The 21,311-nt window shown below is 46.0% G+C and overlaps 1 protein-coding gene across 18 annotated transcripts in view; it reads right to left on the bottom strand.

The window, feature by feature from the left end:
- The window catches only part of DIP2C (DIP2 acetate--CoA ligase C (putative)), a 1,028,010-nt gene that overhangs the window by 48,572 nt on the left and 958,127 nt on the right, over nucleotides 1-21,311 (bottom strand). For all 18 annotated transcript variants that reach the window (XM_085631929.1, XM_085631931.1, XM_085631933.1 and 15 more), the window contains one exon: nucleotides 3,307-3,477. In XM_085631929.1, coding sequence (XP_085488055.1) covers nucleotides 3,307-3,477 — 171 coding nt within the window. The remainder of the gene's footprint in view (nucleotides 1-3,306; nucleotides 3,478-21,311) is intronic.

The raw sequence follows: 21,311 nt of genomic DNA, 5'->3' as shown, positions 1-21,311 counted from the left end.
ATGGAGCATCTTTGTATTGAGAGTCACTTTGTGATGTCAGTCAGGCATATGTAACAAAACCAAATGACCACACCAACAAGCCCTTTACACAACTATACTGTGTTAGACAGCATCTTGTATTTGGATCCTTTCAAATACAATTTGAAACCATCTACGGTTTCCAGTGAGCAACAGGATCTAACGCCTTTTGGTTTAAGTACAGACAGCCATTTAGCAACTGAGAACTTGGGATTCCAAGACATACCTGCACATTTTCTTTATGAAAATAGTACAGTGTGCATCACTTCTGTTTCCACTGCAAGATGAGTGAGATGTGGTGTCTCAAGAGCATTCAGGGTAGATAATATAAGTTTTCAGAATATCTGAACATGATTAGGTAACCAGAGGGCAGGTACCATCGTGCCCATATATGATATCCTCTCCGTAATAGAAAGATCCATATACAAAAGCTTTGATGTATAACTTAGAACTGATTTAAGGAAAGACTGATCATGATGTCACAATAGGACACAGTATCATTACAGTCTATTGTTGCAACGAGATTTTAGGGCTAGGCTTTTGCTCACGAGGGCTATCTTTTATCCACGATCAGCAGTCATAAACGGATATGGGGAGGGATTGGATTGTGCTGTGTGGTGTGTGGTTACCAAAGTGTACGTATACTACGGTGATTTGAATGTGGCGATTTGCTGACCAAACACAAATAAATCAACTTCAAAAAAAGCCAAACCTTTCCCACACTTCGTGAAGTATTCAATGAAATTGGAGCTCCTTAGGCATAAAAGTCTCCCATCACGGACACACTGAAATGGGACCATCCGTGCCAGGGTCTGACAGGTACTGAGTGAGGCTGGATAGGACTATTTCCATTTATGCAATTGCAGGAGTCAAGTGGATCAGGCCAAGTCCTACTCCTCAACCTGTACCAACACCACCAAAGTATGATCTCCACAACAGTGATTTTTTTATATTTGACCAAAATATCTGAAACACATATATCGTGGGACAGAATATGGTTTCAAAAATATTGAAGACAAGAGTAATGTGAAGGTCATTTTCTATGGGTAATTTTTACTACATACATCTCCACATATACATGCCTTGACAATATATATATATATATATTATATATATATATATATATATATCTTCAAGGTACGTAATAGTAAATTTATACTTACCTATTTGCACTTATCTACTCAATATTCTTGTCCTCAATATTTTTGACACAATATTCTGTCCACACAATATTTGTGTTTCCGATATTCTGCCACGGATCAGATTCTTTTTATGTGCTGGGCTGACCAGACTGGGAGACGACTAATAATTGTTGGCTCAAGAGGTGCCACAACTAGAGACTATTTCCTTCTAAGCAGTATCATCATCATCTGTCACCCAGCGATGACCATATACCATTTGGCTTACCTGGTGATAGCACTGGATTTATGAAGCGCTAACCCTCCTGCAGTTTTCAGTGCCTTCTGCAGAAGTATGTAAGTCATGATTTCTTCTGGCACCAGGTAAATACAGAGAATACCTTGTTTAGGGCTGCTCAGTTTTTTGTGCTCATCTACTGTTTTTGATCTTCAGAATCCAATCTAGTCACTGCATCTCTGGCTTTTCTATTTCTGACCTCCTGAGTTTTGAAGAGGTCTGCACCATACAGTCTCTGCTCCTTTATACCTGTGAACAACTGTTGTGTACTTGTGGTTAGATTTTAGTTTCCTTCCAAATACATCTCAAGCTGGTGAAGATAAACTAATAACACATTCCTTGCGCAGTCTGCGAGATACTTGGGAAGCAAGTTGCATGTTACCCTACAATTCAGCACAGGGGTGCACACGTTATTTTAATAAGTGCCAAAATGTAGTTAACTGTATAGTGGGGCACTTTCTTTTTTCTAAGAACAGGGTCAAAACTGATTTGAATATGACTGGATCTGAACTGGGGTGGCAAAGTGAGCTAAAGAACGATGATGGATTCAACCCAAATCTAATAGTAACTGGGGGTGAGTGTCTGAAAAGTTTCAGAGCTCCTTCCATCATCCTCTTGTGTTTGCACTGTTCACAAGTTGTCAGGGTATGCCCATATGTGGGTCCCTTGCTCACTTTGCACTGGATTCAAGCTAGCCTGGCTGATGAGGGGTGTTACCCCGAAACTGGTCCCAGGATGCTTGTTTCCAGTCCAGAGAAGTCCTGGCTTGGCAGTTCGGGCTGGTCTCTTCCCATGAGACCAGTGTTAAGACTGATTTGAATATTTATGTCTGGGTGTGAACTGGGGTGGCGAAGTGAGCTAAAGAACGATGATGGATTCAACCCAGATCTAATAGTGACTGGGGGTGAGTGTCTGAAAAGTGTCAGCGCCCCGTCCATCATCCCCTTGTGTTTGCATCAGTAAGCTACATCATACCTTTGTGGAATTCAAAATAATGTTGGCTACTGGTGAGCGTAGTTACTCATCAATATAACTATGTATACTAATGGCAGGTTCTAGGCCAATACACGACTAAACAATTGGCTACAAAAGCACCAGTTGTAAGGATTAGACTACCTCTAACTTATTATTCAACAAAACAACATCTACAGAATCCTCTTAGAGCTCTTCGTATCGGTCTGTAGCTTATCTACTGCTACGCAATGATTTTTCCAATGCTTCCAGACTACTTTGTGCAGAGAGACATTTCTACTCAGTAGGCAGATTAACACATTCGAATCAATATTCTTTGCTTCTTTAAAGGCTAGGTGAATACTTGAGACTTTACAAAAATATTCAACAAACTGCAAATGTTGCAACATTTCCTTATAAAGATGCTGTACTTCGATGACCTGACCATGTGAACCCTAAACGTCCGGTAACTTATTCACAACAGCAAATGGATTATCTTTATTAACTTCTTCATAAAAATCCATTACACAGGGTCATTTAACTGTCAATCTTTCCCAAAAAGCAGCTCAAAATCAACTCCTTGTAGTAAGAAACAGCGATGAGGCAGATTATATAGGTTGAGGGATCCGCTCCACTGGCGTTCCACCACAGAAGACCCTTTTTTTGCTTTTGAAGATAGTTAAAATCATGATCTTATGTGACTCTTAACCCATTCCCTAATGTGATGAACTAGTGGTCTTTCTAGCTTCTACCACAGACTAGTTACCTTGACTTCTCATGAAGACTGAATAACTTGGTACCCAGTCTGGTGTGTTATGCAACCTCGAATACATAACAAATTTTACTATGCTTTTAGAATATAAACATTTTCACATTTGTTCAGTGTGCGTTGTTTTCTAATAAAAATTCTGATAACCTTACCTGCAAACAAATAGCCAAGTTGACTCTGCAGCCGAACGATGTGCTAACAGCCCTTGGATGTAAGCCCAGATCTTTAAACAGCTTGGAGAAGGATTGCGTGAGAGCTATCCGGGGTCTTTCTTCGGCCACTACCACGCAGGTCCTTACTCGAGAGAGGTCCAGTCCCCGTGCCTAGGAATGAGGAAATTGGAGCACGTATTAGCTAAATCACCATTCTTCTTATGAATTAAAGCCATTAACAGCATATATATATATATATTTACTTTTGATTTTCTCAGGAACTACTGAACATATTGACACCAGACCTGCAAAAGGCACTTCCACGAGCTTAGGACTACCTCTCTGCCAAATTTCAAGTAATTCTGTTCAGCCGTTCGGGCTGTACCTTGGACTAAAGGTCCCTATGGAAAATTGCATGGGGAAAACGCGTTTTGGAAACCCCCTTTTTTCTCAGCCCCCGCTTGACGAATCCCTCCCGAGACTTTCAGGGTAGGAGCGGAGCGGAGCGCCCCACCTATTTTGAAAATTTCGCGAGGATTCGTCAACCGGCGCCAAAGTTATTCCAAATAGAATGTTGCGGATTTCCTATGGAAACACGGTCCTAACTATAACTATCTACTGGCGACCGCCAGTAGATAATATATATATACATACATACACATATATATGTATGGATATATATCTATGTAAAATTGAAAACTTTAAAATGTTCTGTAAATGTGAAGAAATTGAAAGATAAAAAAGAACTTGTTTTCCTTAGCATTTTTTGGTGGAGCAACACAGGTAGAGCAAACTGAATCTAGTGTGGATAACTGGTTAACTCAATTAAAACACTGGTATGTACAGACAGCAAGCAATAGGAGCACAAAAAGTGATACGCCAGAGACTAGTATATTGCTGCATCACTTGGAAATAAAACTACATTTTGAAAAGCTCCACCCTTAGTACTAAACTTCAAATTTCGACGTTTGTACTTTCAGTTTGTGGATAAAATCAAATATTGCAAAATTAGTATAGTTCTTTGATGTATACCTGTTCCTGTGTGTTTTTGTAATTTTTTTGTTCGAAGTTCAAATCACAGAAATAACTTAAGCCACGGTTCCCGGCTTCCAGTAGTGATTCAGTGAGGGTCTAGCAAAGTAAAAAGTTTAATAACTGCTGGTAATACAGCACAAGCCAATACTAAAAAGAGGCTTGCATTACATACTACACAAACATTTAGCTAACATTAAATAGACTTGTCTTGTATATAGCAAACAACATTAAAAAAGCTTATATTGAGCACCAAACACAGATTAAACAAACTTGCATTGGGGACAGCAAAAACAAACATTGGGCAAACATGTATTGTGGTAGCACAAAAACAAGCATTAGACAGTCCGGTATCGTATATCAAAAAAACAAACATTCAACAGGTTTGTAACGCGTCTCATAAAACCAACAAGGAATAGTGACTCGGGGCATTTACACTGGAGATCTGAAGAAGACCCGCAGAGTTTAATACTTGGATTTTTTAATATCAAGGCAATGTAAAAGTCTGCCTCGACAAATAGGTTTGAATGGGGGGCAGGGGGTCCCACAAAATGTAATTTAAAAAAGAAACCTTCTTCAGGTGCCAATAACTGCTAACCTGGACCGGCAGAACTTGACCTGTATGTGATATCTGGCACAATGCAAAACAAAGGAAAAGGGTTTACAGAGAACAAAGCATCTGGTTACCCACCAATGCAAAGGCAAAGTCACTTACTTGCCCATATACTGACACCTGGTGAGCAGATTCTGGTTACCTGAATACCGTTTACTTTCTTGGAGCATACTGCAAGTTCTTTCAAGATGTTTTGCTCAGTGATGGATCACAGAGGAGGGGGCAAAATACTACATGGAAAAGGAAGATGACGAGAAGGTAGGATCAGCTTGAAAATCTGAGCTCATAGGGCAGATACTGTACCACCGGCATTGCCCTGCACTAATGTGACATTGTCAAATACAGCATTAACTTGAGGGGGTCCGTAGAATGCGTATGCTATGCCTACCCAGTCAAATACCGCAATGTCACAACAGTTGGTTTCTCTATTCTCCACAGAAGGAAGAAGTGACAGCTTCTGGTTGACCCTATGCTCATATACAGACAAAGCTCACCACCTATGGGACAGAGAGGCGTCACCCATTGATAGAGTACACATTTATGAGATGCATGTGTTGGCCTGCAAAGTCTGTTCACCTCAGAGATGAATATTCCTGCAGTGTTATTGTCTACACGCCATTAAAATACTTCCGTTGCAAGATTTAACTGAAAAAAATGAAGTATCCTCCTGCTTGTTCTTATAAAACAATGCAGTAGTGTGCCCCTAAAAGCCACCACTCTCCTTCCCGGAAGGGGTGAAAGATTGCTCTGTTATGGAGAGAGAAAGAGGACACCAATTATACCACCACTTCAGCTCTTTCTTTGCTTGCTTGGTACATAAATTAATAGATGCTGGGGAGTCCCATTACAAGACCCTGTGATACGTCAGATGAAGCCCCAGCTAAATTACCAACTTTCATGTATGTGGACAACATGTGGAGTGCCTTAAAAAAAACAACTACACTGCGGTAAGTGTGTAGCAACCGATATAGTAAACGGTCACCGGCATGGCTATAATTCTGTTCTGGTATAAGAATGGACCACCCAGAAGCAGCATTTCGAATGGCTTCATTCAATAAGTCTCTTTGATGATGGATAAAAGGGATTTTACCTTGTTGAATGAGATAATCAGACTGAACTCAATTTATTTTTCTATGCCTTGGGAATATGCCACAGCATGCTAAGAGTAAGCTCTTACCAACCAGTCCATGAGGTAAGAATAAAAGCACAAAGTGCTGGAACAAAAATGGAGCAACAATGACCATGTACCAGATGAAAGCTCTGGAAGAGAACTAAGGACAAAAGGGAGAAGAACAGTGTCTAAACAGCAAATCACCTTAGCACCACACCTCAATTGTGTCATTTAAGGACCCCAATCAGGACAATTAAAACAGCCATCATAAGGGGCATCAAACACAGCCAGTCACCTAGTTTACGAACTGGCAGGTTTTGAGCCAACATGACCTTATTGAACGAGTCATTTTCTGTAATAAGAGATTGGAAAGGTTAAGTTTGTGGATTGTATGCAGACCCTCTTGCCTTCTTGTCCACTGCTGCAAAAGAGCCGTAGTAGACCCCATGATGAATGTCTGCCAATGGAAACTATTCTATGACTCATAACACAAGGAACATCTTCAAATATACATGTCTAATAAGGTAATTTGGATTGTCAAAAGGAGTGGAGGTAAGGGGAACTTGTGGAAAGGGGAGACTGAGAGCCACAAATACTAAACCTCAAGCTGCAGTGTTCTTATGAAGGGCTAACCTAAGTTGACCACGAACAAAGAACCTCAATCAGACATGACACAATCTCTTTCAGGATTCTGAGTTTAAGGTCAGTCTTGAGTTCAGACATCTTATCACTTGTACCCCCAGAATGACAACTGCGCTCTCTTACTGGAAATGAAGCACAAGTTACTACTTGTGTAACGATATATCTGTAAGAGATATTAGTTAGTGATAGATTCCTTACCTTAGAATATCCCCAGGCGTCAGACTGGATCCGGAAAGTTTTGCTAGCAGTCCCCCTGCACGTCAGTAGGTGGCGTTGTGCGGCTCTGCGTCCGTCGCTGGTGTCGTAAGCGCCGAGATGACGTCATGGAGACTACTTAAGCGCCAACATGCGCACTGACGTCAGTTCTGTACACGACTTTCCGTGCCAGGAACGCAGAGCCATGCAAGAAACTGACCACTGGTGCCAAGAAACTAGGGCCCTGAAAGGGATGACCTTAACCCTAGAAATCCGTCTGCAGAACGGGGAGGATGGGTGGGACGGTCTGGAATCTATCACTAACTAATGTCTCTTACAGATATATCGTTACACAAGTAGTAACTTGTGCATCTGAAAGAGACATGTTAGTGATAGATTCCTTACCTTAGAATAGATACCCCAGCAATACCAACCCCGGTGGCGGGTCTGTGAATAGATTACACCAGAAAGTCACAGAGAAGAGAACGGCCAAAGAAGCTGTCTCTCCGGACCGGACTATCAAGGCAGTAATGCGTCGTAAACGTGTGAAGTGAGGCCCACGTAGCTGCCTGACAAATGTCCTGCAAGGGGACACCGCGTCCCAAAGCAGTAGTGGCTGCCGTCGCCCTGGTAGAATGGGCACGCAGCCCCACAGGAGGCTCCTTCTTAGCCAACGAGTAACAGGCCTTGATGCAGAGAACGACCCACCGAGAGATGGTCTGCTTGTGCACAGCCCAACCTCTTTTGGCGCCCACGTAGCCAACAAAGAGCTGGCCATCCACCCGGAACTGTTGTGTGCGCTGCAGGTAGAACGAGAGCGCATGTTTTGGATCCAGACGGTGGAGCCTCTCTTCCTCTTTCGAAGGATGCGGAGGTGGAAAGAAGGTGGGCAAAGTGATGGTCTGCCCGATGTGGAAGGGCGTGACAACCTTTGGCAAAAAAGAAGGACGGGTCCTTAAAACCACCTTGTCCGGATGAACAGAAAGGAAAGGAGGTTTGGAAGAAAGAGCCTGGAGCTCACTCTTCTGGCAGAGGTGATAGCTACCAGGAAAGCCATCTTGAGAGTGAGAAGACGCAAGGGACAAGTATGAAGGGGCTCGAAGGGAGTGCACATCAGATATGTCAAGACAAGGTTTAAGTCCCATTGAGGCATTATGAACGGCACGGGAGGAAACATGTGCATAATGTCTTTTAGGAAACGGTTATCAGGGACTTAAAAAGAGAAGGCTGATCTGGAAGCCATAAAAAGGCAGAGATGGCCGAAAGATAACCTTTGATAGTGCCCAGAGCAGAGCCCTGCCGGGCCAAAGAAAGAAGGAACAGGAGGACTTCGGAAAGAGGGGCAGAAAGGGGATCCACAGCCCTAGCTGTGCACCATGCCACAAACTTGTTCCACCTGCAGGCGTATACAGTTTTAGTGGAGGGACGCCTGGCTGCCAGAATGACATCACAGACTTCGGGAGGAAGATCGAAAGCTGTCAACTGTCGCCGCTCAATCTCCACGCATGGAGGTGGAGGCAGGACAGGTTCGGGTGGAGGACCGTCCCCTGCTGCTGCGACAGAAGATCCTCCCGAAGAGGCAGTCAGATCAGGGGGTCGATCGCCATTCTGAGTAGCTCGGGATACCACTATCTTCGTGCCCTATCCGGAGCCACAGGGATGACTTGGGCCCAGTCGCGCCGAATCTTCTTCAGCACTCTGGGCAGAAGTTGTATAGGCGGAAAGGCGTACAACAGACCGCAACTCCACTCGCGACAAAAAGCGTCGCCGAGCGAGTGCCGCCTTGGAAATTCCAACGCGCAGAACTGATGACGTTGCACGTTCTCTTCAAAATAGATCTAACCAAGGCTCTCCCCACGGCTGAAAGAGACCTTGCACCATGTCCGAGTTCAGACGCCATTTGTGATCCATCAAGCACCGGCGGCTGAGTTCGTCCGCCCTGGCGTTTAGAGAACCTGCCAGGTGTTGAATCACCCAGGTGATGCCTTGATGTTCCAGCTATGTCCAGAGGCGCAGAGCCTCCCGACATAGGGTCCAGGACCCGCCCTGTTTGTTGCAATACCACATGGCGGTGGTGTTGTCCGTGAACACCTGCACCACACTTCCCCGGACAGAGGGAAGCAATGCCTTCAGTGCAAATCGGATTGCCCGAAGCTCCAAAAGTTTGATATGGAGTCGGAACTCCGCCGGAGACCAGAGGCCTCTGATCTCTGCCTCTCCCATGTGGCCACCCAGTCCCAGGAGGGACGCATCCGTCACCACTGTGTGCTCCGGTTAGGGAAGGGAGAGGGATCTACCACTGACCCAATCGCGATTCGTGAGCCACCACTGCAATTGTCGTGCAGTGCCCCCGAGATCTGGACATGATAGGACAGGTTGCCCTGATGCTGCGCCCACTGGAACTTCAGGTCCCACTGCAGAGCCCGGATATGGCATGTGGCACCAGCAGGATGCAATCAGGCCCAGGATTCGGAGGGTCATCCTGACTGAAACCTGGGATAGAGGCTGAAAAATCAGAATCATAGCTTGAATATCCCAGACTCGCTGCTCGGGAGGATAAACCCGAAACAGCATCGAATCCAGAACCTCTCCGATGAAGGGGAGCTTCTGAGAGGGACTCAGGTGCGACTTCGGCAGGTTGATGGAGAACCCCAGAAAATTCAGGAGGTCGGCCGTAGTCTGAAGGTGGTTGACGACTGCCTGGGGCGAGCCCGCCTTCAGCAACCAGTCGTCGAGGTAAGGGAAGACTGACACCCCTGACCTGCGCAGGTGAGCTGCGACCACCGCCATCACCTTCGTAAACACCCGAGAGGCGCTGGTAAGGCCGAAGGGGAGCACGGCAAACTGAAAATGCTCCTGGCCTACCGTGTACCGCAGGTAACGCCGGTGGGCCGGCAGGACGGGGATGTGAAAATATGCGTCCTGCAAGTCCAACGCTACCATCCAGTCTCCAGGGTCGAGGGCAGCTGAGACCTGAGCCAGAGTCAGCATTTTGAACTTCTCCTTCCGAAGGAAGCGGTTGACGTTCCGGAGGTCCAAGATGGGACGCAGACCCCCTTTGTCCTTCTTGGGGACCAGAAAGTAGTGGGAATAACAACCACTCCCTACTTCTGGCCCAGGAACACACTTGACGCCCCCCTTGGCCAAGAGGGCCATGACTTCCTGCCGGTGAAAGGGTCAAGTGTTCCCCCGACAGGCGGTGGAACTGAGGCGGCATGGCTGGAAGGGTGGACTAAAAGGGAAGGGTGTAACGTCTGATCTGCAACATCCACTGCCATGGGGTGCCCCACAAAGCACGGATTAGGAAGGTTTGGAGGCAGAAGCAGCGGGGGCGGAGGTGGACTGACCCCCATGCTGATTCCCAGAACCGCCCCTGCGGAAACCGCGTGTGCGCTGAGGCTGGTTCTACACAGGCTTGCTGAAAGAACGTGCCTGGGCACCCCTTCCGTGGGCACGAAAGGAACGAAACCCAGGAGTGGCTGGGCTTTTCGTGGAAAGACCCAAGGACTTGGCCGTGGCCCGCGAGGCCTTAAAACGCTACAGTGCACTGTCGGCCTTATCGCCAAACAGGCGAGTGCCATCAACGGGCATGTGCATGAGTGAGCTTTGGACATCTGGCGAGAACCCGGTAGATCTCAACCAGGCGTGGCGATGAAGCGCCAGTCATAGAAATCGCTCTACCTAGTGAGTCTGCGGTGTCCAAATCACACCGAATGGCAAACTTAGCTGCATCCTTACCCTCGGCAACAGCTTGGGACAACACAGCTTGGGTCTCTTCAGGACACTGTGGCAACACCTGTGCAGCTGTATCCCACACCGCGTGGGAATAGCGGCTTAATAGGCATGCAGTGTTCACCGATCGCAGCCCCAAGCTGGCCGAAGAGAACAACCGCTTACCGAACTGCTCCATCTTCTCAGTCCTTATCCGGCGGAGCAGTGGGAAAGGCATTCAGTGAGGTTGAGGCTTGGATGACCAGGCTCTCAGGCATAGGATGAGTGGTCAGAAAAGTGGGGTCACCAGGCGCTGGGCGATGACACCTGGTGACATTCTTATCCACAGGGGCCCCTGTGGCCAGCCGCAACCAAGTGCCCAGCAAGACGTCAGTGAGGGCATCGTTAAATGGTAGCAGGGGTTCCGACGAAGTGGACGCCGTCTGGAGCACCTCAGTGAGGAGATTAGTTATGAGGGCCACAGTAGGGAGATCAAGGTTGAGGACCTCAGCTGCCCGACGGAACACCATCGTGTAGGAGGCGCCCTCCTCCATGGTAGGAGGGGGAGAGGCAAACCCCGGGTCAGAGGAGACGTCGAGGTCGCCGGCATCCTCCAAGTCGTCCACCCAGGCCTGCTCGGAGTCACACTGACGGGCAAGAGGGTCCTCGGACCCCTCCCAGTCGTCGTCCACCTCCGCCGCGTGTGGTACAAACCGCGGCAGTAGAGCAGGAACCAGAGAAGGAACAAACGGTGTCGGGAATGGTGCCGAGAACGGCGCCGGCTGGGGCCGAGCCAGCACCGTGTCCCAATGCGGATCCCAGGTAGGAACAAAATTGTCCTGGAACCTGGGCAAGGGCGGGACAAATGGCACCCACTGCGGCGCGGAGGCGGAGCTGAGGGTGGCGCTGGGGCCTGTGCCGGCAGCGATGGACCATGTGGCGCCGTGGCCGGAGCCAACGGCGCAGGATCCTGTGGCGCCGAAGCTGGATCCGCCGGCAACCCAACAGGATCCTGACACGGGACCGCGGGGCCCGAGGGCACGCCGGCGGGAGCCCGAGGCCTAAAAAGGCGGTCGGTAGCAAGAAATTCTTGCACCTGTGCGTGAGTCGCCGACAGACCCGGGTAAGGTGGGTAGGCCGCGGGACTCTCTAGCTCCGAAGGAACCGCAGGGCAAAGCCCCCATCCCCCTCGTCCGCATTCGAGGACCGACGGTGGGACGTCGGAGAGCGAACACGCTTCTTCGACTTTTTTTTGTGTCGTCTCTTACCCGAATCCGAGGGTGAAGACTTGGAGCCCGAGGAGCAACGACTGTGGCCCCGCGAGCGTTCCCTGGAACGGCCCCTGGACCGGCAACAGCGCCTGAACGAGTGCCGGACCTCCAGCAGCTTCCGGTGCCGCTCCCTCAAGTCCTTCGGGGCCATGGCCCGACAGTCCAGACAGGACCGGGAGTCGTGGTCTGTCTCCAGGCAGTAGAGGCAGACATCGTGGGGGTCTGCCACCGACATATTGCGACGGCAGGCCCCACAAGACTTAAATCCAGGCATCCCTACGTGCACCAAGGAAACCAAAATGGTACAGGAGACAAATGTCTCAAAATGGGTAGTCAAAAAGTGACTAAGGTAGTGCTCTAACTGGATCTGCGCTTTCTGGCGCGGAAAAAGAAAGAACAGACATCAAAGCGCATTGGTGGCGCCTAAGTAGTCTCCGTGACGTCACCTCGGCGCTTACGATGCCAGTGACGGACGCGGAGCTGCACGACACCACCTAGTGACGCGCAGGGGTACTGCTAGCAAAACTTTCCAGATCCAGTCTGACGCCTGGGGATATTCTAAGGTAAGGAATCTATCACTAACGTGTCTCTTTCAGATGGCATAATTTGTGGTGAAGCCTCTTCCCAAGCATTCTCAAAGATGAAGACTAATTTTCTACTGGGCAATATTACAAGTATATTTTCTTTTACCTCTGCTGAGGCATGGTTAGAGAGGTTAAGATAGCCCAAGTGTGCTCATTCAAGGGTGCTGTGTACTGAGGCCCACATTAGAATGAAGCAATCTTTGGCTTGCCTAAATAGTTACATCATTAAAAACGACCTAAAGTGAAACGCACAAAAAAACATGATGATCTCTTTTGGAGCAACTACAGGGTGGTACAAATGGACAATTGACAGGGAGAAAATTGAAGTAGTTAACACGTCCCAGTACCTATGGGTTTGGCGAGATGGAAACATGACCCATATAATGCAGCATAAAGCCATGCTAAACAGAGCTAGTGTTTTGCAATACCAACTCTGTCAACTATATCTTAAGCTCGGAGGTCCAAAGGGTGAGTCCATAATGGAAGTTTTTAGATCCATGTTCTTCACGTCAGGTCTTGTATGATTCATCCATGTATGGCGACAAACTACACAAAGTTCTGGAGATTATACTGTCAAATGCCATCAGATCCATCTTCAGTATCCCAAACTACACCCTGGACTGCCATTAAGGTGGAATTTTGCATTAATAACTGTGCCAGACAGGCTGACCAAATTTTAATCAAATACTGCTTTAGACTGAAAAGTACCACAGAAGGCATGCTTAAGAATGTGCTATGGAGAACGTTATGTGCCAATCAGAAAATGTACTCCTCAAATGGCATTAAGAATCTCATATGATTTCTTGATGAGATTAATCTTAAGAAGCTCTGGGACAGCACTATAACTTTCTTTCAGGAAAATAGCAAAGAAGATGACTCATGGAGAACTTGGAAGAGTTTTTCGAGCTGAAAAGAGAGGATCTGTCGCTTCCCTCCTACAACTCACCTAAAGCGCAGAAATATGTAACTATGAATCTGAAAGTAGAGCCAAGAACATAATTTATGTGATTCAGATTCCAAAGCGAATCACTATGCAAATGCTGTACGGGCTACAACTATAAGAGTGAAAGATGTTTTCATATAATGTATGTGTGCCTTAACTTATACAGCCCAAGGACTGATCTCCGTAGGCCTTGCTTGTTGAGTTTGATGGTTTGAACAATCAGGGAGGCAACTACTGCAAGTGTCATGGGCCAGGACGTGCAGATTATTTGCTGAGTAATTACAGTTTTAAAAGTGGCACTGGGAGCGTTGGAAAAGACTACTGTCCAATCCCACGATAAAGACTGTAGGGAAGGAAGCCACAAGGAGCAATACAACCCGACACCCACCGAGATTCTTGAGCTAACAATGGGCGTCAGTGGGGACGTGGTCTCCTAGGGTTGCACTTCAAGTGTAACAATCACAATCTAACATAGCACCTTTGTAGCATGTAAAATGAGGTCTGAGTGGGCGGCAAAACCTTTTTTATTACGAACATTTTCTGCAGTCGTTTTGTAAGATATAGTTTCTTTAGTTTTATGAAACATGTAGCGTTTTATATGTTCCCCACTTGTTTAGAAAAAATGAATTCTATTCTAGTCATGCACGTGCCAACAATGCTACAGTTGCTTTGTGCCTAGAATTTTATTACTCTATACTATTCTTTTTTTAATCAATTTGTTTCTCATTCATTTTTATTGCTGATTATTTTAGTTTATCAGGACAATAAACAACTTGCTTATTTAAAAAGAATGAAGTGCAATATCCAAGTACACTGAATCAGGAAGTCCCATCAACAGTTAACTAACTAAAAGCAAGTGTTTTTCATGTTGCCAATCAGCAGAAAAATAAAAAATTACTATGGGAATCAGGTTTAGTTTTACAGATTCTTGTAGCAATTACTAATTACTCAGTTGACCACTTAGGACAAAATCTGCATCCTGAAATTACAAATACTTATGGAATCAGTAATTACAGGGTGGAAATACCAGATTTCATCTGATTAACACATTTTCTCCAATTAGATTTTTAGTTTAGTATTGTCGCAAAATTATACAATCACTATATAATTCATTCACACCAAGGCTTTCATTTGTCATTCTTGTCAAAACACATTACATTCATTTTTATCAGAGTTGACACCCAGTCATCAGTATACTGCCTAATCAGACAACTGAGTAGAATGCCACAGAATAGTCCACAAACTCACAGGATAAAGCCACATCCCATTGGGGAAAGGGAGAGAAGAGGGTATGGGGGCGGTAGTGGCTCAACACTGCTAGGATCTTACAACCGAAAAAAACCAGATGAAATCTCTCCCATTGTGTCATCACTTAGATGACAGATTACAAAGTAAGGATGCCATTGCACTACCTTGTCTGATCCTGACCCTCAGAGTTAGAGTAAAGCTCACTTATGATTGCATTAATAACTCTTTGGATACGCCGTTAGAGTAGTTTTGTCCACAAGCTGGACATGTTAATAGAGTGGAATGCCACAGAATAGTCCTCAAACTCACAGTATAAAGTCAGAGCCCATTGGGGCGAGGGGCACAGGTATGGGGCAGTAGGGGCTCAGCACTGCAAGGGTCCAACAGCAGAAAATAAGAAGACATCTCTTCTCTCACTTCAATTGAGAAATATTACAACTATGTCAACGTTATATATTTCGTCAGACACTTTCACCTATAAAAACAGTTTCTGCAACATACAATTTCGCTACACCTTTTGATGTTTAGAAGTTTTATATGTGATATAATCTGGATATAATGAATTTGAAGTCGAGAAATAGTTAATCTCAGCAATTAGCATAAATCATAGCGTTAAGAAGACATTCTGTTAAATAAGTGTTTTAGCGTGGTGAACACCATCGATCATACATCTACTCCACCTTTACCAAGTTATATACTCTGTTATTAACTGGAAGGTTGGTTACAAGGGGGCATTGCTTTATTCAAGCAACATCCACTATCCCCTGCATGGTGAACCACAAAAAGTCCTAAATTATCCTGTGCTTATCCCTCTGGTAGCTTAGCTCAAAGGCAGTCAGGCTTAACTTAGAAGTAATGTGTTAAGTATTTATGCACCACACAAACCGAAATAAAGTAAAAACACAACACAAAAAAATCCCACACCAATGTGGAAAAATAGAGTAATATTAATAAATTATTTTACATCACAACGACAAAAGTCTTATCAGTAGAACCAGAGATATGCACTTTAAAATATTTCAAGTAGGTAAATCGCCTAAAAGTACAACGCGCCAGTCGCGGTTATCTGGTCTTGCGAGACGGGGTGAAAGTCACAAGTTCAGGCAGACTGCGATGGGGCGCAGAATGGATACAGGGACTAGGTTAGTCCCGCTGAAAGAGTTACCTTCAAAGTCCAGCACGAAGAGCTCCATTTGCGGTGGAAGGGGCCACAGGAAATGTGTCGTGGATGGTCGATGTTGCACGAAAATTCTGTTACCCATTATAGACGACTGCTGCGTTTTGTTGAGCTTTGTACTGACTCTCACCACAAGCTGTAGCACGAAGTGCAGATTCTGCACTGTCAGGCATCGCCGGCGTTGCGCGAAGAGGCGGGTTCACCGGAACTTACTGTAGACGGGTGGCAAAATCTTGGCGTGGAAAGGCCTGTTCGCGAAGAGCCCAAAACTTCAGGATTTCTCCTTTTCTTTGGAGAGGAGTTCAATGGAGGTCACACCAAGGTCCAGGACCTGAGGGGCATCTCTATTGGGGGAGTGAGGGGGTCAGGAACTCACTCAAGCAAGGACGGTAGGGTTCAGACAGGTCTAGTTGCAGGTACAGGAAGCCTCTGGAGCTTGTTTTGTCCCGCGGGTGTGAGCAGTTTCACGCCTCATCACTTGCCGATTGATGAAGCACAGCAAATGGTAGTGACTTTATCACAGGACCAGGATTTGCTTGGGATACTTCATATGTACAACACCAAATTGAAACAGCTACTTCTGGAAGGGAGTGTGCAAATAACTGAGAAAATTGAATATTTAGCAATTTCAGTCACACAGTTTAAGAGACCGAACCTATGAAGCTAGAAGGAGGTGTAGGTAAGCCAGACTAAGGCTAAAAGACAAGAGGCTGGGCCGTGATAACTTGAAGCCAATTCAGGGATGGATTCAAATCTTTATAGGGTAGGCAGATCAGGCGGGGCTTTCACTCTGCCTACAACTTAAGGCAGAGGTACATAGCCTCACAAAGGAATTGTCAGCTAACTCTAGACTTAGTTGCCCCATTATGAACAACCACCATCTCCGCTCGCTCCCAGCTAGAGGGTGCACTGGGCTCTCCCCATACTCGGCGGTCCCCATCCCACTTCACCCACACACACACACCATAGTTGGGCCTCCACTCAACACCCTAACGACCCTTCTTGCCCCTCTAGATGTAGAGCCTCCCCGTCTGATAGGGATATTCAGTCTCTCATACTTTCTTATGCTCCGGCACATCCCTCCACCATATCAAACTTACAACAAATTGAACCCATCCCCATTGATACCATCAGGGAACCGAGGCCAAACACTAGAACTCTAAATGAGAACAACATGACAAGAGTCACCACCACTCTACCTGCTCCCACAATACCAACATAAGGCTCAAATGTGTGCTCCTAAACTGTAGATCGGCAGTTAAACATGCTGGGGACATTGCCGACCTTATCCTTGCCCAGGATCTTGACCTTGTAATGCTGACAGACACCTGGCTAAATGACTCAGCTGCTCCCATCCTGGACATTTAATGCCCCCAAACTTTGATATCATTAGGCTGGACAGAACTAGTGGTCATGGTGGAGGCATCCCATGTTTACATCGTAGCAATCTAACAGTGAAAGTACTACATGCCGACCTCCTGCCGTCCTGTGACTACCTATGCATTGAAGTGACTGGTTGCAACAATCACACATGCAACCTTCCCTTCACAGAACAGATCATGGACATTATCTCGGCCAATACGGATTAGTAAGACACTTGGATCTTTCTGGGAGACTTCAAACTCCACTGGAAAGATGCAAATGATGTGGTGGTCAATAGCCTTAAATCCTTCCTACTAAACCTCAACCTAATCCAAATCTGCGACAGCCCTCCTCATATCAAAGGAGCTACCTTAGACCTTGTCATTGGTAAGCCCAACTCCATCCTCCTGGAGTCGACCCTCCCATGTGATTGGACAGATCATTATTGCATCACCTTCCTCATTCTGGAATCGGTTGAGCACATAGATCCCAGCCTAAGAACCCAAAACAGTTGAAAAGATGTCTACGGAACATCAACTCGCAAGATCTGACTGCTCTCTGTGATAACACCCTGCCCTCTCACTTGAACATGTAGGATGTCCACGACCTTACGGACCACTATAACTACTCAATGCTTAAGGTACTAGACTCGGTTGCACCACTACAGCTTAAAAGAATGTCCTCCAAACCGTGGTTCAATGATAGTCTTAATTCCGAAAGAAGAAATCTAAGACTTGCGCAAAGGCTGTGGAGATCCCATCCCTCCCTTGAACATCTCGAACAATTGAGATCCCTGAGAAGCATATACAATAAAGGGATCAGATGCTCGAAGGCCACCTTTTTCAGAACTCAACTAGTGCAAGCAAAAAAACGTCCCAAAAAAACAGTTTGAACTCATCAAGTCCCACGCTAAGAGTCTTCCTAATCTTTCGTCACTGGGTCAAGGGACATTGTCCAACTGTGAAGAATTCGCCGATTTCTTCACGGATAAGACTATTAAGATTGTAACCTAATTGCGTTCTGCCCTTGATCACCTGTCGATCAGTCCACTGAACACCCTCTGTCCCCCAGGGTGTGACATCACTGACCCTGCATTGCCCTACCTCCCCAAAAACAATGCATCCTGGTGTCGGTTCCAAATCTTGGATGAATGCACCATACGCAAAATGCTTTCGACTTTGAAACCTTCCAATCACTACAACGACCCGCTGCCATCGAACCTTTCCCCGGAAGTTAGATCCTCCTAACACACACTCTGGAGTACGATCTTCAATGCATCACTTCGACAAGGTGCTGTTCCGGATTGCCTAAAATCGGGTCAAGTTACCCAGATTCTGAAGAAACCATCTGCTGATTCCTTGGACCTTCATAACTTTCGCCCAATCTCTAACATCCCCACCTTGGCAAAGCTCCTGGAGAAATGTGTGCTCGCCCAACTCTGTAACCACATCGACCATTTCCAACTCCTGGAACAATGCCAATCTGGATTCCGCCCGGGCCATAGTACAGAGTCTGCGCGAACGCACATTGGCGATGATGCGCTAAGAATGTTGGACCATAATGAGTCATGAGTATTGATCCTTTTTGACCTTTCATCAGCATCATGATAACCTAAATGGCCTCCTGGAACACAGGATGGAGCTGTCTGGGCCTGTACTAAACTGGTTCTCTTTGTTCCTTCAGAAAAAGATTTTAAAGCTTCAAAGTTGAACCAATCCCTGTCCCATCCTGCACCGGTCACTCTGGGGGTTCTCCAGGGTTCAGCGCTCGCCCCATGCTCTTTAAAATGTTCTTGGAGCCTATGAGAGAAATTCTGAAATCATCCACCATTCACTATCACATGTATGTGGATGATACCCAACTATACCTGAAGACCGCCTCCTCACTAAGACATTCAGTTCCTCAAGTCAGTCCTGCTGGAAACACAAAGCTGGCTGACACTTAACCACCTGAAGCTTAATATTCTACAAACGTAATTCCTCCTAATCTCACCCCTCAAACAATCTCAGGTCATGGACCAATGGTTGAATCAGCTTACTGCTCTTAATTGTAGACTTCACCTCATTGATTCGGCATTCTCTCTGGGTTTTATATGAGTCAAAAGTCTGAACATGCAGAAGCACATTAGTTCCCTCACCAAAGGAGCGAACTTCCAACTCAGCATTCTAAGAAAGCTCAAACCCTAGCTCCCTGCTCATGACCTAAAGGTTACAGTGCAAGCATTAGTGATCTCAAAGCTGGACTACGGTAGAGCAACGCTGTGCGGCTTGCCCAGAGTGAAGATGGCTCCTCTTAGGGTTGCCCTCAATTCGGCTGCTAGGCTCATAACTGGCACTAAAAATAGAACCATATTTCTCCGGACTTGCTGGCCCTGAACTGGCTTCCATATGAAGCTCGGATAGAGTTAAAAATTGCATGCATGGCACACAAAGCCATCCACTTCAAGACCCCACTTTACCTCGCTCAGAGGCTTGAGCTCTCATGTGGTTCGAGAGCCTCCAGAAGCACCAGCACCCTATTGCTCAAACCACAAATATTTAAGAAAAAAAAGACCTACAATCGAGCCTTCTCTGGTACGGCTCCGAGGATCTGGAACTCCCTTCCCCCCGAAGTCAGGGTTAACCCTTCCACTGCCCTCTTCAAAAAAGAAGTCAAAGGGCTCTTGATGAAGACATTTCTGCCTCAGTCAGGCTTCTCCATTGGACTCTGGGGCCATAGATGTTGATTTGTTGCTTGTAACCTTCTTGATGCATAAACTGTAAAGCGCTCCGATACCCTCAGTGGTCATGTTTGCACTATATTAAACTTTCCAAATAAAAAAATAAAAAATTGACACAATTATTTGTGTATCATCAGCATAGGATAATGTCTCCATCCCAAAGGATCTAATCAACTTAGCCAACGGAGAGACATATATGTTAAATAGGGTAGGGCTCAGAGAGGAGCCCTGTGGAACTCCACAGAAGGTGGATGTGGGGTCAGAGTAAAATTGATTCCTCTGTACTCTCAGTGACCTATCTGTCAGGAATGAGGACAAGAGCTCCGAGGCAGAGCCTGTCACCCCAATTTCCTGAAGTCAGTCAGCCTTGTCGGGGAGATGGTATCAAAAGCCGCAGATAGGTCCAACAAAAGCGAATGTTGTTGACTGCAGATATTAAAGCAGTCTCAGACCCATAGCAACTCTTGAATCCACACTGAGAGGAATCCAGCAGATGCTGTTGTTCCAAATAGGTACGTAAAGAAATGTTTTTTTAAATTCAAATGGATCCCGGTTGGATTTCTTAAGCAGAGGCTTAACAACCGCTGTTTTGCAGCTAAGAGGGTAACATCCAGAGGAAATTACCAGATTGAGATTTCATGTTAGATGGGGAATGATAATATCCCTTCCCAACTTAATCAGCTTCGAGTAACAAGGTTCCAGTGGGGAGCCTGATTTGATCGCCCCTGGAAGCTGGTCAGTCTATTCATGTGATAGAGGGAGTAAGGCAGACAGATGGGCATCCCTCTTCTTAGTATGGAGAGAACTAAAGAGTGAGGAATGAATCTTTTGGGCAGTAATGGAGAGTTCAGCTAAGACTGTCCAAAGAAGAATAGATCTCAAGAATTTTAGCGTGAAAATATTTTGCCATACTGTCACAAAAGTCCTGCGTACGTTCGTTATATGCTGGGGGCAGGTGGTGTGGATAATAGATTGATCAATTTGAATAGATCACTAGGGGCCTTAAGATATGCTGTCTTCGGATTGTAAAACAATGATTTTACAATTTGATGGCTGCTTTATATTCTGCCAACTTGCAGAGCATAAAGCAAAGTGCTTTATGAAACCATATAGCAGCATGAAGTATGCAGTGATGAGAAGTGAGGAAATGATCAAGCTTTGAGATATGCTGAAGTCAGTCCTAACTGAAGGAGACATGAAAGGGCAATAAGACGATGCATGATCTGTTGGAAAGGCAAGACAAGATTCATTCATGTGTAGCTCCTTGGATGTCATTCTCGTAGCCTTAGCAGAAAAGAGCTGTGGTGGACAGTGTCAAAGGAAGCACACAGAACCAGCTTTAAACAACCACACCAACTCCTATTATTATCAAACTTCTCCTCTGGACAACCCAAATG

The sequence above is a fragment of the Triturus cristatus genome, chromosome 10 (assembly GCF_964204655.1).
Source record: "Triturus cristatus chromosome 10, aTriCri1.1, whole genome shotgun sequence".
Classification (NCBI taxonomy): Eukaryota; Metazoa; Chordata; class Amphibia; order Caudata; family Salamandridae; genus Triturus; species Triturus cristatus.
The sequence above is the reverse complement of the archived record's forward strand: the minus strand, read 5'-3'. Positions and strand labels throughout refer to the sequence as shown.